The following is a 16,561-nucleotide window of genomic DNA, read 5'->3' as shown; positions in this document are numbered from 1 at the left end:
TTAATTAGAGGATTCTAAGGATTATTTTAGAAGTAAATATATTTTTGTAATTTAATTGAAGACACGAATAAAATTTTGTACAATTATTTCAATAAAGAAAACAACTGTAAACAAACGTTTCATGTTATATCTTCAAATTGTATTGGATGTCATATGTACTCGTACCCACATCTGTAGAAAAACAAACATTTTTAAAACAGTATTGTAAAAAATAATAGGTATCCATTCCGGTGGTAAATGAATTATAATGAATGATCAATAATAAATTTAAAAAAGATAAACTTTCTCTAACATCTGAAAATGAGACGAAGAACATTTAAAAGAAGGTAAAAAGAAGTCTAGGCATCTAAAAGGCTTATGACCTGTCAATGGCTGGTTTAAGTGGCCACTTTACACACTGTGTAACATTTACCATTCTGTCTATATTTGAACATATATATTCCTTCAATTATTTTATCTGTTGATGTTTGTTCAAGAACAAAACTTCACAAACATCAACAGATGAAAGAATTGAAGGAATATAGATGTTCAAATAAGGGCAGAATAGTGAATGTTACACAGTGTGTAAAGTGGCTACTTAAACCAGCCGTTGGCAGATCATTAGCCCTGTAGATGCCTAGACTTCTATATTACCTTCTTTTAAATGTTCTTTATCTTTGTTGGAATATGTTAATATTAACAGCTCCCTAAGGAGTTGAATCCAGTCCTTGTCGACGAAAATTTGGACAAACTAAAAATATTGTTGATCTGAAAATGAGTAAATAGTTTTTGCTTTAAACTTTTTATCGGTAGCGTTTGAAATGGCCTTTTTGTTCGTGAATACTAAAAAATATGTATAGAAAAATTAATAAAATGGATGGCGGTGCAAATAAACCATCAAATTTTAATTAACAGATGAACAGAGATAGAAGCTCCCAGTGTAAATACATTTCATGTTGGAGAAAAAGTTATTTCTCACCAGGTATTTTAATATTTCTGTGGAATTTTTCAACCTTTCTTTAATGTTTCATAAAATATTTTAAAAGGAGCTAAAATCATTGCTTTTCATTCAGGTAAAATAAATTTGTCGTGCTTTTTTGTAGTAGTAGTCAAAGCAGCTGCTCGTATTTAGGTACCCATTCAATCCAAAATAGGTTTTTAGTTTGTGTTCAATTTATTGAGATTTCATATGGTTGATGTTTATAAATATTTGGAAATTCGATACAAAATAGGAAGCAACTTGAGCTAAAACAAGAAACAACCGGAACTCTTATCCGGAGTTCACAATATCTCCACGAGACCACAACCTAATCAAACATTATTTTGTTTATACTACTTAGTCCATTTATAAATACATTGCCCATTGAAGTGACTTAAGCAAAGTTAATAATACTTAATTACTGCATCAAATAAGCAATGTTTATTGTGTATATTTACTACAGTAAATATTAATTACTTTTATTATAATTTTGTCTGATTATGCACTGTAATTTTGTTCACAGTTAAATAAAATGAACCAGTTATAAACTAAATGAGCTGATAATGTTTGGTTTCGATTTACTTCTAGTCAATGGCTCTATATTTATATATCCGAAAAAAAGACACGTATCTGTGTCACTAAGGATAAATCAAAGGTGGTAACCATAGGACATTGTTCCTTTTCGTACGTACAACATATTCGTTTATCGCAATAATGCTACGATAGTATCTGTTCTTTTTAAATTGTAACTAAGTAAAAGAAATTAAAAAAAGGAAAAGTTTTACTCCTTTAAATTGAAACAAATAATTTTTTTAAATCGTATCTGGCAAATAATGTTCTCATTACATGGCGTCTTCTGTCTGTCCAATGTTGAGCCGCTTTGTCCAACAAATCTAGGTGTATTTCCAAAATGGAGCGTGTTTTATTGGCTTCAATGCTTCAACTGGTATTAGTTTGTTTCAGTAGACTATCGAATTCATTTATCCTCATATGAAATAATCCGATGGCATCAAATCACAGTACCGTGTGGACCCGACCGTTTCTGGAAATAATGTTTTGTCAAGCTTGTCACGTAGTAAATTCATGGTTTCACTAAGAATTATATATGTAATAATATTAAATTAAACAGTGAGTTATTTAAGTTTACACTTTGACAGTTTTTTTCAATTGTAAGGCGTTTCATTATTAATTTGAGTGAGTATTGTTACAGAGCACATAAGTAAAAAAAACTATAATCGTTAGTTTGAAAACAGACACTATTACAAAATTAAGTTCTATCACCATAAAATAAACTCTCGTTTCGTTATCTTCCTAAAATTCTTAATTGCAATTCAAACCCAATCATCAGTCAAACATTCATTAGTCAACCGTAATTATTAATTTTGCAGAAATTTGTTTGCAATAGCGAGAAAAAATATTATTGAGAAGAGAATCCAGCCTTGTCTTGACCTGGTAAATCCTGATAGTGGGGTTTTACTGAGAGTATATTTAAGTTTTATTTGCATTTACCTAAGATATATTTCAGGCTAAAAAAAGTTTATTTATTAGCTGCCGATAATTGAGTATTTAATTGAAAATAGTAAGGAACATAAAAATAAAAGTAAGAAATCGGTCAATGATACTGAGTAGGTAAAAAACAGAAAGTAGTGTAAAAAAAATACAAACTTACTCGGTACAATCAATAAAAGTTACATATGGTAGAGAAAATGAGTTAAAAAATAGTACAATATAGCGGGGTAATTACTATTAGGTAAATTATAATATAAGAAATCAAACACTGATTTGAGTCTACTGAACACTTTATTATATTTTTTCAAATATAAAAACAAAAATTTCGTGACAATTGTTTCGCCTTGTTAGGGCATTTTCAAACGAATGTGAAGATAAGGTGGATTGGATGTCCTTATAAAGTTATATAATTCAAGGTACTTGTAGTACTTGTAGTAGTAAGTAACAAATACAAATAATCTTATGAACTATAGCATGTACATTAATCATAATTGCGGGGAAAACCAATAGCTAAGAACAAGGCTAGTTGTTTAATAGGTAATAATAATAATAATAATAATGTTTGGATAATTTATATAGCGCCATTTTTGTGAAAATCACCTCAAGGAGGTAATGGGGAATTTAGGTATTTATATTTGCATTTCGGAATTTTTTTTCGGAAACAAAGAAAGTGTTTATTGATATCCATATATGTATTTTAAAATAATAAATGAAGCTTTACCTTTCGATTATATTGTGGAAAATATATCAATAATATTATTATAGATGAGTGTTTTATAAGTTGAATACACGATTAAAATATTATGAAGAAATTTATATAAACATAAATGTATTTTATACAATATTTATATTTTAAGAATTTCTAAAAATTTATATGTAATTGGAAAATAATTTATCTATTAATAACGCATCATACAAGCGTGTACATAAAGAGACCTAGTGTAAAATAACATTCTATTTAAATATGTATAATAGTGGTGAAGATATACGATTGGTTTGTTCATTTATTATTTTAAAATAAGGGTTGTTTAGATATTTATTAATTTCTAATTGTTCGAGTATATTAAGTTTACGCCCTTTGTTTTCAACGTGTAATGGAATTGTTTTATTTGAGACATGTTTTTTTTTATTATTTTCAATTGAGTGATTGGCAAATTATTTAATCTTAAAATGAAATACTCGTACAACGGAAAAACTTAATAAATTAATAGAAACTTAAAAATAAATTCAAAACCAAAACATGTTTCTAACAGTTTAAACATTAAAACTTTTTATCAAAAAAACTATCAATCTTTCTAACTGTACATTTTTCAATAATGAATTGGAATTTCTTAATTAAGGTTTTAAATATAAAATTACTACTAAAGTCAATAAAAAACGATTTGAGTGTCTAGCAGTAGATATAGAAGCTTCTTTTTATTTTACAAAAAATAACAATCTTCCCAAACATATCATCGGAGATGTGATATCCAAAGAAATAGATTTAATATAACAAGATTTCAAATTCCAGAGGGCACTAATTTAAACATTAAATAATATTTAAAATAAGATAAAAAATAAAAAATTTACTTAAAACTAAAGCTGATAAGGAAAACTCAATAGTTATTTTAGAAAAATGTCATTTTGTAGATTAAGTTAAAACATTTCTTAACCCCGATGAATTCATAATATTAAAATATGAATCAACCACTAAAATTTCCTAAATAGTTAGATCATCAAAAAAAAAAGTAACGCTTTATTACCGAATGTAACCAGTAAAAATAATATAAAAGTAATGAATCCCAGAGCCCCCGCCCCATACGGTCAACCGAAAATTCATAAAAATACAATCCCCATAAGACCAGTTGTATGTTTTATTAACGCACCTACATCAAAACTCGCATACAAATTAAATAATTTTATTAATTTTCATTTTCATTTCATTTTCATTTAATTTTTTTTGCACCACAACAGGCCAGGATGCCTAATTACAGTGGTGATTTAAATTTCATTCTAAATTTCATTCTAAATTCAAAACGACATATAGCGTAAGAAATTCTCTTGAACTTGTAAATATAATTAAAAATATTGATCTCCCTCCTAAATTCAAATTTATGTCATGAGACATTAAAAGCCTTTTCAGTAGTATACAGGTTCAACAATGTTTTTCTAAAATTGAAACAATGCTAAACAAATTTAACGTCAATCCAATAATAGCTTACGAGTTAATTCACCTTGCTTGATGCGTCAATAATAATTATTTTCAATTTAATGAAATCATTTACCAACAGGAGGATGGCCTCCAAATGAAAAATCCACACAGCCCCTTACTTGCCGAAATTTTTATGGACCATATAGAACGTGAAATGTTAGAATCCCCTTTAGCGAAAGATATTATAATTTATGTTAGATATGTTGATGATTTAAATATGCTGGAATAGTTTTATAAGAAAATTTGATAATTTTACAAAATGGGAGAATTCAATAAATTCGAAAATTGGCTTCGTAGTAGAGTACGGGGAAAACGGTAAAATATTTTTTTGGGTTTATTAGCATAACAACGAACATACTTTTGACAAATTTAGAAAACCAACTTTTACGGACACTAAAATACACGCCGCGTCTTCTGTCAGGTTCAGATCCAATCTTAATGACAGGAAGGAGGGGCACTTGACGGATTACACACAGTAGATTTAATACTTATTTATGGCAAAATATCTTTTCGCGATCGTGGTGAGAATATGAAAAATCACATGTTCAGTTCAGTTGTTCTGACGCCGGAACAAAATAGGTACCCACGGTAAGAAAAATGCAACATCTTAACCAGGGTCCCGTAAGTAGTTAACAAATCCGAACGCCTCATCGTAGCAAATGTGCTATATATATATATATATATCAATGTATGCACATAGATTCAATGTGGCGTAACCAAAACCAATTCCATTACACGTTGAAAACAAAGGACGTAAACTTAATATACTAGAACGATTGGAAATTAATAACTAAACAACCCTAATTTTAAAATAAAAAATGAACAAACCAATCTTATATCTTCACCACTATTATACATATTTAAATATAATGTTATTTTACACTTTGTCTCTTTATGTACACGCTTGCATGATGCGTTATTAATAGATGAATCATTTTACAATTATTCTTAAAATATAAATATAGTACGAAAATACATATATGTTTAAATAAATTTCTTCATAATATTTCAATCATGTATTAAAATTATAAAGAACCCCTCCCCCCCCCCCCCCTATTATAATATTATTGACATATTTTCCACAATATTATCGTAAGATATAAAACAATAAAGCTTCATTCTTACAATAAATACATCTATGACATTAAATACTTACTTGTTGTAATTTTTTCCGAAATTCAAATATGAATACCTAAATTCCCCATTACCTATTTAACACTTAGCCTTGCCCTTAACTATTGGGTTTCCCCGCAATTATGATTAATGTACATGCCATAATTCATAAGGTTATTTTTATTTGTTACTTAAGTACCTTGAATTATATAACTATATAAGGACATTTAACCCATCTTATCTTCACATTCGTTTGAAAAAACCCTAACAAGGCGTTTTGTAAAAATAAAATAAAGTGTTCAGTAGACTCAAATTAGGGTTTAATTTTTTATATTATAAGTTTAAATATGGAGTTCTACAAAATAAACACCAAATCAATCAATTTTACGGTAACTTCAAAATTAGCATTTGCGAGTTATCTACTAAAAACACATATGTTTATTCTCTTTCGTGAATGCTACAAAAAAAGTCGTGCATTCTCATCATCATTCTATTATTTAAAAGCATAACTTATCTATTAATTTGTAGCATTCATGGAGTAAAATACAACACATAGGTATGTGTTTTTATTGAGTAGCTCAAAAATACTGATTTTAAAGAACTCTGTTGCAGTAATCACACCACGATATGATTTATATGCTCATATATATATATACATATATGTATACATATATATATATATATATATATGTATAATTTAGGGTGATTAAAAAAATTTGAGAAAACAGAAAAATTGTATTTTTAAAATATCAACAAGCATAGTAAATCAAAAATAAATCATAAGACAAAGGAATTTATATTTTGTAAAAATATTTTATAAAAATGAAATTTTGGAGCCTTCCTTAGTTTCCGTAATACTGGATTGCTTTTTGGCTAAATAAATATTTGGTTAGCTTCTAAGTATCTTAACTTAAATAAGTTTTCTTTCAGAAAACTTTTTACATTTCTGACGTAATAATTTAAAAATAAACGTCGAACGAACCCTTTTTTTTATGTAAACGTTTTATGGGATTTTAAATAAGAATGAGTAGATAATTTTCCAGTTATAATAATAAAATGTTTATCGTAGACGATTTGCAAAAAAATATTTATTTAATTTACAGCTAATTTAATCTTTTAATCAAATATCGTACTCGTATATTGCATGGTTCAACATTATTCATTTTATAGAATTGTTTTTTTTCTGTTATTTTCAACCTAATATGACACTGCTACGAAAATGATATTGAAATATTGGATCTGGTATAAGTGTATGAGTGTTTTAGTAAAATAAGAAAAATTGAATACCTGAAGCTTTTGAAATTAATAACAGTTAACTTTAACTTCTTTTGTATTCAAATAATGTATCGAATTCCAACTAATAACGTTTTTAACATCGTGTTTAAAAATAAGCCACTAAAATTCATTTGTAATATAATTTTATGTTAATTGAACATGAAGGATTTCATTTTGTTTTCTACTTAAGGAACGTTAAAAAGACGAGTGATTTCTGTATTGTGCTTAATTTTGTGGAAAATTCAGGTAGCGATGTTATGTAATATTCTTATTGAGTAAACATCCGTTGGTTTCTCCAGAATATTGTATATTTTCTACTGATCGATTATTGTTAAAATTTGTATTTTATGAAGTCTTTAAGTATACCTGGGCTGAGTTACGATAGTCGATTTTTACCTCGTGAGTTTTTTATGCCCCCGAGAGGAAAGAATATTTGATCAGCAACAGACAATTTGGCAAAGTAAATAAGGGCTTAGTGTAAATCACCAAATGTCTGGTGATGTTATTTGTTATTGCAGGTTCTTTAACTTATGGCTCATTATTTCGCTTGCTTAATTTAAACTACTTAACTACACCAAAATATTATAGAGATTAAAGTATATATTTTAGTTGCGTGCCCAAATTAAATAAACGTGAACGGTGATACAGAAGCAATGCAAATTTAAAGTTTTATTTGACAACTCATAGAACTCCGTTTTCTAGTTTTTATTTTATCTTTAATAAATGTTTATTAAGGTTCAATTGAATTAAACAATTAATATACACAGAATAAAAGGACACAATTAATATTTAACGACGTTTCATTTTATAGTTTCATCTGTAATGCATATCTGGCTTGAACCACCAAACCTCTCAATTACTCATGTCACCAAAACTCTTATTAAAGTTTTGATGTTAAGCAATGCAGTATATTTATTAAGATTATCTATTTTTTTTACATTTTTAAAATTTGAATATTTTTTTTTCATTGATTTTACTCTACACGCTCAGTGAAAAAATATAAAATACAAAACAAATACGCATTTCATGAAAACAATACAAAAAACTATGTATGTATTTTGATGCGGGATTTACTTATTTATTTGGGGATTGAAGACTAATTTATTTTTTGTTACAATCGATTAAATATCGAATTGTTAGTCAATTGCTATAGTCAATTCCTGTCAAAAGATTTTAAAAAGTGGTGTAATTTTTTTCTCATGTATAAAACTGAATCAATTAAAAATAAACTGAAACAAATATTATGAAAGATGTTTTGAACTACATATTCCTTTAAATTGTCACGTTTTATTTTAATTTTAACCTAGAGCAACAGTAAAAACGATGCGATGATTTAAAAATCATTGTAACTTACAAAAACCATAATAAATTCTACAATGTTAATTAAACGAAAATAAAATCCTCTTAAAGCACTCTCACAAAAATACCAATTATCTAAAAACGCAAATTTTGTGTATTAAGAGTATTTTTGATTAAATTTTTTTAGACAAATTTCATTTCTTTGACAATGTTAGCCTTTTTTCCAACATTGGTAACAATAAATATTTGAGAGAACAATATGAGCAAAACTAAATAATTAAACTTATAATTGCTCACCTAAATGGTACCAATTATAATATCGTTCAATAGTCCGTTTGTATGTTTGTGTGTTTGAAACGGGAAGTCGTAGCGACGTGAAGTTTTGACACGTCAGTCTAGATGTAATTTCTAGTTCAACGTTGCTTACGTCAAGTTTTGTAAAATACGATTTCTAGATCAACCGCGCCATTTCCGAAATTTTATGGTCGTTTCTAGGTTAATCTCCCTATTTTTAAACCAATTTTAAAGATGAAATAAACAAAAAAATGCCATTTCGTGATCAACTATGGTGTTTTCAAATAAAATCTGTTTTGGCCTTTCTCAATAAAATTTAACTTTTTAACGGTCAGTTGCAGTGTCGTGAAATTATTAATTAACATACAAAATGACTTTGCTAAATAAACCCTGCTTACCAAGCTAAATTTTTCTTGGAATTTATTTGGTATAAAATTTAACTATTTCAGAATCCAAATGTAAATTGCAATTTTTAGGTAAACCATGCTGTTTTCAAGCTAAGTTTTTTAAGGTCTTTTTGGTATAAAATTGGAATTTTTAACCGTCAGTCGTAACGACGAAATATTAAGATCCAACATTTAAAGTTTTTTTGTTTGATCGACCGTGCTGTTTTCAGGTTTACGTTTTCACGGACTTGGAATAACGGTAAATATTTAACGTTCGTGAAATTATCAACTTTCATTGATAAACTTTGTTGTTTTTAAGCAAACATTTTCTTGGCTTTCTTATATTTGAAATAAAATACACTTACAGTAGTTGAGAGGTGAAATTTAAAAAATTACCATTATTTTTAGATGAAATAACATAGCAAATTATACAAAATTAAAATAAAAAGAAAAAAAAACTTAAAATACGGGTGTATTTAGTGTGTAATTAGTTAGAATGTTAGTTTATGTATACAATTGTAAGCGCCCTTGAGCTGATTTTTTACAAAAATATCGCTGTATAAATCAGAAAAATATTATTATTGTGATGGTATGTATGTTTTCAATCACAAAATCTTCTCAAAAACGGCAAATTGCAGCGACAGGAAATTTTGACACGTCATTTCAGATACTTCTTTAAAATTAACAGTGCCTCTTTTATTTTAAAAAATATCAACTGTCTTATTTTCTAGACAATTTTTTCTCGGCCTTCTTTGGTGTCATTTATTTATCTATCATAAAATCTTACTTTTTTATGGTTAGTTGAAGCGAAGTAAAATTGATTTTCAGCATTTGAAATGGTTTTTAAAGATTAACGGTGCTTTTTGCAAACTAAAAAAAATATCTGCCTTCCTTGCCATATAATCAAACGTTAGAATGGTAAGTGGTAGCAAAGTAAATTTTAAAATGAATATTTGAAATTGTATTTTTAGATGAACCCGTGGTGTTTTTAAATCAAATTCTTCCTCGCCTCCCTTGGCATTAATTATTTCTATTTTACGATTAGTCATGGCGATGTCAAATTTAGAGACAACATTTAGAATGCAATTTGTAGATTAATGACGCTGTTTTCAAGACATTTTTTTACGGATTTCTTCGAAATAAAATAAAAAAATTAACAGTTAGTCATAACGACGTGAAATAAATAATAAACTTTTAACATTCATTTGCTAGATCAACCGTGCTGTTTCCGGATTAACTTTTTGCTAGACTTTTTTGGTATCAAATCTAACTTTTCAGTAGTAGGATATTAACGTTTGTAAAATTTATTCTTTTTATCAGTATAAGATAAAACTCACTAACGGTAAGTTGTAGCGAGATGAAAATTTTGAATTGATCACTCTTTTTAGACGAATTTAAGTAGAAAAGTATGTAAAATTAGAATAAAAATATAATATATTGATTAGAGCCAATGAAAATAGATTTTTACTTGATCCCTAACAAGGTCGAACAAAAGTTCAAGTTTATTAATAGGTGTAATTATTAAATATTTGATGATAGTCTTGTGTCCGGTAAAAAAGAGAATACAGGTCTGTGCTTGAAATAGAATCAGACTCCTTGGCATGTGTTTTTGACTCGATGGCTGCCACTAGGTAAAAATCTCGAAAATTGTAATCGAGTAGAGAAACGTCAGTCTCATAGTGTAGTGTAATGTTTAAGGTACCCGGTTCGATTCCTCAGAAGGTCAACATGAAAAATTCTTTTTAAAGATGGTTTTCTACTAAAATAATCCATTGAATCTGGACTTACACCTAAGCGTAAGACTGATTACATTATCTTCCTGTAATAGATGATCGAGATACGTTGTATTTAATTTAACAGTACAATGAAGTCTGCACTACCGGGTAAGGATAAGGGCTTTATGATGATGGTATAATAGGAAACTTTAGTTTTATTATTATAAGACTTTAATGCCTGGCGAAAATATAAAGCACAAAAATTCAATGATATGTATAACACATCAAAGATCCTTTAAAAACATTATCTAATAGTTTGCATAATAGGAAAATATTAGGTATTACGAATACCGATACAAATGTATGAAATAGATTTAAATGTTTTTTTTTTATTTTTATAAATCAATGTGGAGAAATATTTTTATATGTATCTTTAAAAAAAATATTTCGAAAAATATGTCACCAGAAAAACGCGACATATTTGGCATTGATGTTGTGACGTCAAGATTCGTGACGATGTTTCATCAAAATTTGAATGGTTTGGAACAAAGCTAAAAATTTACATGAATTGTGATGCATTAAGGGCGTGGCCAATACAATGACGTTTTTTTGCGGGAATTTAAAATTATTTTTTATGCTACTAAAACGTGGCATTTTTTTTCCAGACTGTATTTCATAGACCCTTATTATTTTAAAAATGTAAATAAAAAAACGTTATATTTCCGTATTGTGTTGTAGGAAAATATTTTTTTAATCTTCACTACGAGGAAAAGTTCTACAATAGATAGAAGTAATTAAATACAACACCGAACACCAAACATAAGAAATATTACCTACTCTGTGAGAGCTTAGTTTGTACCACATTATTCCTAGAATAATGCTAGAACAATTCCCTGGAGTTAAGTCGTTGTATACTTTGAACATCAGCACAAAACAACTGCTGCATGTCTAAGTAGTTTTCGTGTCTGAAATAGCTTGTAATGTTCTCACTTATGAGGAAGTTCAGCCTTACTGGAAATTGGCTAAAAAAATGTTTTCTTACGCACGGTAAATATAATAGTATTAAATTATACGGCAAAGTTTCTTGAAGATGTACAAGAAATAAAATAAAATAAAAATCCTTTTATAATAAAAACGAATAACTTTGAACGACGTCACTAACGCATATAAGTCAACCAATGATAAAAGAGTTGTGTAAGATTTCTGATTTACGGTAAGTCAAAGGACCAATCGGCATTGAGGAGGATCTTTAAGCTCGCCATTCACGCGCAGCTGTTATAGGGTCCTGAGGGACTCTGTCAGCTGCGCATAGAAGAAAGTCATTATAAATATTTCTAAAGAATACAAACTCTATGCAGATTAAGGAGGGGGAGGCAAATATCTCGACAGAGGCCAACACGTCGTCCCCACCCTTCAAGATTCCCTCAAGGCCTTTTTTTTTTATTCAAAAATATTTATATCTCAAATATACAAAAATAATTACTTGAAATTATGGTAACACCCCAAACATTAACACAACAAACATAAAAACCCGAATATTTACAATAAAAGAACGGTCTTAAATAAATAAGGACTCCTTGGGTGATCAGAGGCAGAGGATCCGAATACCACCCCCGTAAGGGGAGGAAAAAACAAGAGAGCGTGTTCGTTCCGCTCGGAAGGAAGTACAGTCCCAACTGTATCAGCATCCCTCAGGAACAGTTGCCTGCCCCACCATATTTAACCCACCTAAATGTCCGGGCACCTGAGGAGCTCCCAACGCAATACTTAAGTCCGAACAAACCGAAGCGACTGAAGAACTAACCGAGAATAAGCGGAAGAGAGCTTGAGACGTCACCCGCGCTTTAATTTCAGAAATACAAAACTTTAAAAAATCATAGCACTGAACGATACATCAAAATTTAAAAATACATTTTTCGGCTTATATTAATAGTCTATCACCAAAAGAAAAAAACTCTGAGCTTCCACATTGTTCTGAATACATTTTACCAAATTAATCGGGGTCTTTCACAAGACTTTTTTTTTTAAAAGCTATTTATTTAGTAATTAATATTCTTCTTGAGCTGCCTTGTCCGGTTCCCCCGACGTTGACGATCACTATAACGAAAGCATCTCGGTCCTGCGCTACTCCGCAGCCAGGACAACTGGTTATTGGATGAATTCGCCATAGTGATTCCTGGGAAAAGATGACCAGAGTGGTTTCCCGTTGCCTTCTCTGGTGGATTTTTCTGTCGGGATTACCTTCCTTTAGCTGGTTGGTTCTGGTTTGGAGGCGCCAGAAACTCGCCATTTACCCTCTCGTTATCTGCGGTGATCACACCGTTATGAGTGTGATCCCATTGCCCGATGTTTGCGACGTAAACGCTAACGAGTAGGACTAGTCATTAGTGTTGCCGGTGAAATGCAACTGGGCGTTTGCAGTATTTTATAGAATCACACCTTCCAGCAAGATGTGACTCACTGTGATCCTACAGACAGTTTGAACCCCTAGTAATTAATATTTTAATGCAATCAAAATTTGCTTGATGTTTCAAATATAAATTTTATGATCTTTTAATGATTTAAAAAAAAAAAACTATTTAATCGTCTTATTAAATAAAATAAATCATCACCTATACCACACCTATTTTGTCAATCCACGAATGATCAAAAATGATATTTTAACATTTTCTGTTAGAACTTCAAATAATCGATGTTAGCGTAAAATTTTTAAATTTGCATATAAAAATATATATGTCGATAAAAATCTTCGCTACAATTCGCTACTGAAAACTGTCTTTACTCTCCTCTGAAAAAGAGTAAGTTTAGGATTTATGAGTTTTACACGTTAGGCCGACGAAATTATTATTGCGTCGTCATTACCATTTGCACACCACGGTGCATAGGAACTTCAATGAAACGCCAAAAGCAGCGTACTTTGATCATCTGTTACATGAAAATAAGGTGATCGGTTTTACGCTTTACCGCTCTTTATTTATTTGATTAAAGCATGTTTTGGAGCTACTTGTGCTCCTTTTCTGACGTAAAATTGCAGTGCTTCAACTTTATTGTTCTACACGTCCTCCTTCATAGCATGTGTAACACCAAAAAAGTGTTTTCAAAATAAGAATTTTTTCGGAGGAATGATATATTTTTTGGGACAGGAAGTAGATTGTATCGATTGCCGGTACCCAACTATCGCTTTGAAAAAAATGCAACGATCCGTAAGTCCATGACGACGTCGCATCGTTATTCTGTTCACCTAATACATCCTGCTACAAAACCAAAACGAAAAGCAAACCAAACTTAGCATAAATAAAGAAAGTCAGTTATAAAAATATAAAGAATTAATTTCAATTTAAATTTATTTCAACAGAGGGGGAAAACATTTTTGAGAAGGGAATGTAGAAGTCTAGGCATTGGACAGGGCTTAAGGCCTGTCATTGGCTGGTTTAAGTGGCCACTTTACACACTGTGTAACATTCACCATTCTGCCCATGTTTGAACATACACATTTCCTCAACTCTTCCATCTGTTGACTTTTGTAAAGTAAAAACCTTCCCTTCTTAAAAATGTTTTCCCTCTCTGTTAAAATAAATTTTAATATGAATAACTCCCTAGGAAAGAAATCCAGCCAGTCTGCAAGCATTTGGACAAACTTAAACATTGTTGAATTAATTTCAAATTTATTCTTTTTGACATTTCACCTGACCGCCCAATTATTTTTTAATTGAGTTTCCCACTGTCGATATATTGAATGTTTTTCTTTTGGTATTTTTTTTAATTCGAGATTAAAAATAAGTCTCCTATTTTATTTCTCACCCTCCGGCTATCCCTATTTAAAAAAATGACAATCGATTTTTCTGTTGAGACGTGAAAGAAACACAAACAAACAAACACACTTTAACATTTATTATATATGTATTATATAAGTATGACTAGATAACCACAAAGGTAGTGCTTAACATCCTTTTTTAATTTTTTTTTCGCCAATTTGAAAAAAACATTCAGAGTGCATCCATTTTAAGTACCTATTACGCATTTTCAAGGGCTTATAAAATACATTTTTGCAAGCCTTCTAAGGGTATCCTGTTTTTATTTCTTTCGAGATGTTGTTCTTAACAAAATAAATAATTATTTACCATATTTGTTTATTACTCTCACAAGTAAAATTTTTAATTACTTCTGCGATAAAAATTAAAACGTTGGAAAAAAACAAAAAATCATTTTATTACAAAAATAATTTAATTTAAAAGAATACTTAAAAAATTAATTCTTGAAAAAGTTATAAAGTTTAAATTTACATATTTAGTTATTATTTTGAAAATATTCTTATCCAAATCGACAGTATATAATATATATGCGTATTAATTTATATGTTTGGTTTGATTCCTGGCAGGATGGAAGTGAAATACTGATCAACCACCACCTCTCGAAGCGGACTCTTCTCCGCTCAATTTCCTTTTAGGATATTTACCTGAAGATAACTCTCGTTCATTATTGATTCTACTTAACACACAGAACTGTGTTATTTGTCCGCCCGGAGACACACAAAAAATAGTTTCTTACGGAACTTGTTTTATGCTGATTGAAAAATAATAAGGGAAGAATCTGCTAACTTTAACTGCACGGACTTAATCACACTGAATTCTGAATTTTTTTACAGCAGTGAGATAAAACATTTTTGAGAAAGGAATGTAGAGTACTAGGTATTTACAAATGTTGTCATCTGTCATTGGCTGTTTTAAGTGATCACTTTACACACGGTGTAACATTCACCATTCCGCCGATATTTGAAAATCCACATTTTTAACTCTTCCATTTGTTGACTTTTGTGAAGTAAAAAATTAGAAAACCTTTATTTATGTGGGTAAAAAGCCTGTAAATACATTTTTTTTTTGCATTTTTCAAACCAATTAATTTATTCAACGAAACATTGAGCATGTCTAAACCAAACACTTGTTAACATGGCCGGATTTCACACTTTAGGGAGCTGTTAAGATTGAAATTCATTACAAAACAGACGGAAAACATTTTCGAGAAGGGAATATTACACAGTGTATGAATTTATTACTAAAACTAGCCAATGACAGGCCATGAGCCCTGTAAATGAATAGATTTCCACATTCCTTTCTCAAATATGTTTTCCTTCTCTTTTGCAATAAATTTCAATCTTGATAGCTTGTCTACAAGTGTTTGGAAATGCTCAAAGTATTGTTGACACTGAATTCTACCTGTAAAAATGAAACATTCTAATGTAGGTTGTAAAGAAGTAATGACAGTTATTTATATATAAAGTTTCCTAGTGTTCTTAACTACGTTTGATAGCAAATTGTGGGCTTTATGTAATTGATCTTAAAATGGCATTGCGCAGCTAAAACTAGTCTCCATAAATTTCTCCTTACTCTATTTCGGTAGACATAAAACGTAATGAAGTTTCATTTCGCCCACAACTTTATATCCAGACGTATATTTTATATGGAGCGCGAATATAAAAAAGACCCTTTTAAAGAATAAAAACTACTTAACATAAGTTCGACATGTATTTTATATTTATTTATTTACGTGAACGCCCTGTTGTCATTTTTAAGGAAGATAAACATTTTCATCATCATTCCCTTTCCGCACCTAATGGTGCACAGGGCACGGCGTTGGTACACCAACGCACCGTATCTTGATATTTTTTTGTTACAAGAGAGCAAGATGATCAGTCTTACGCTTCAGGTACCAGTCCAGGGGCTATGAACTATTCTAGTGTGAAAACACCATTTAAAATAAATATTTCATGTCAACCATGTCGAGAATCGAACCCGAGACCTCTAGCATAGTAGGCAAATGCGCT

The 16,561-nt window shown here is 29.7% G+C and overlaps 1 protein-coding gene across 1 annotated transcript in view; it reads left to right on the top strand.

The window, feature by feature from the left end:
• Positions 1 to 16,561, top strand: part of bma (SCY1-like protein bma) — a 287,477-nt gene that overhangs the window by 223,953 nt on the left and 46,963 nt on the right. The window contains exon 6 of the mRNA XM_088235846.1: positions 10,724 to 10,730. Within this exon, the coding sequence (XP_088091972.1) occupies positions 10,724 to 10,730 (7 nt within the window). The remainder of the gene's footprint in view (positions 1 to 10,723; positions 10,731 to 16,561) is intronic.

This window comes from Micrasema longulum, unplaced genomic scaffold, assembly GCF_059751315.1.
Source record: "Micrasema longulum isolate JH-2025_06_02 unplaced genomic scaffold, ASM5975131v1 h1tg000097l, whole genome shotgun sequence".
Taxonomy (NCBI): Eukaryota; Metazoa; Arthropoda; class Insecta; order Trichoptera; family Brachycentridae; genus Micrasema; species Micrasema longulum.
Note: the sequence above shows the minus strand (reverse complement) of the source record. Positions and strands in the feature narration are given on the sequence as shown.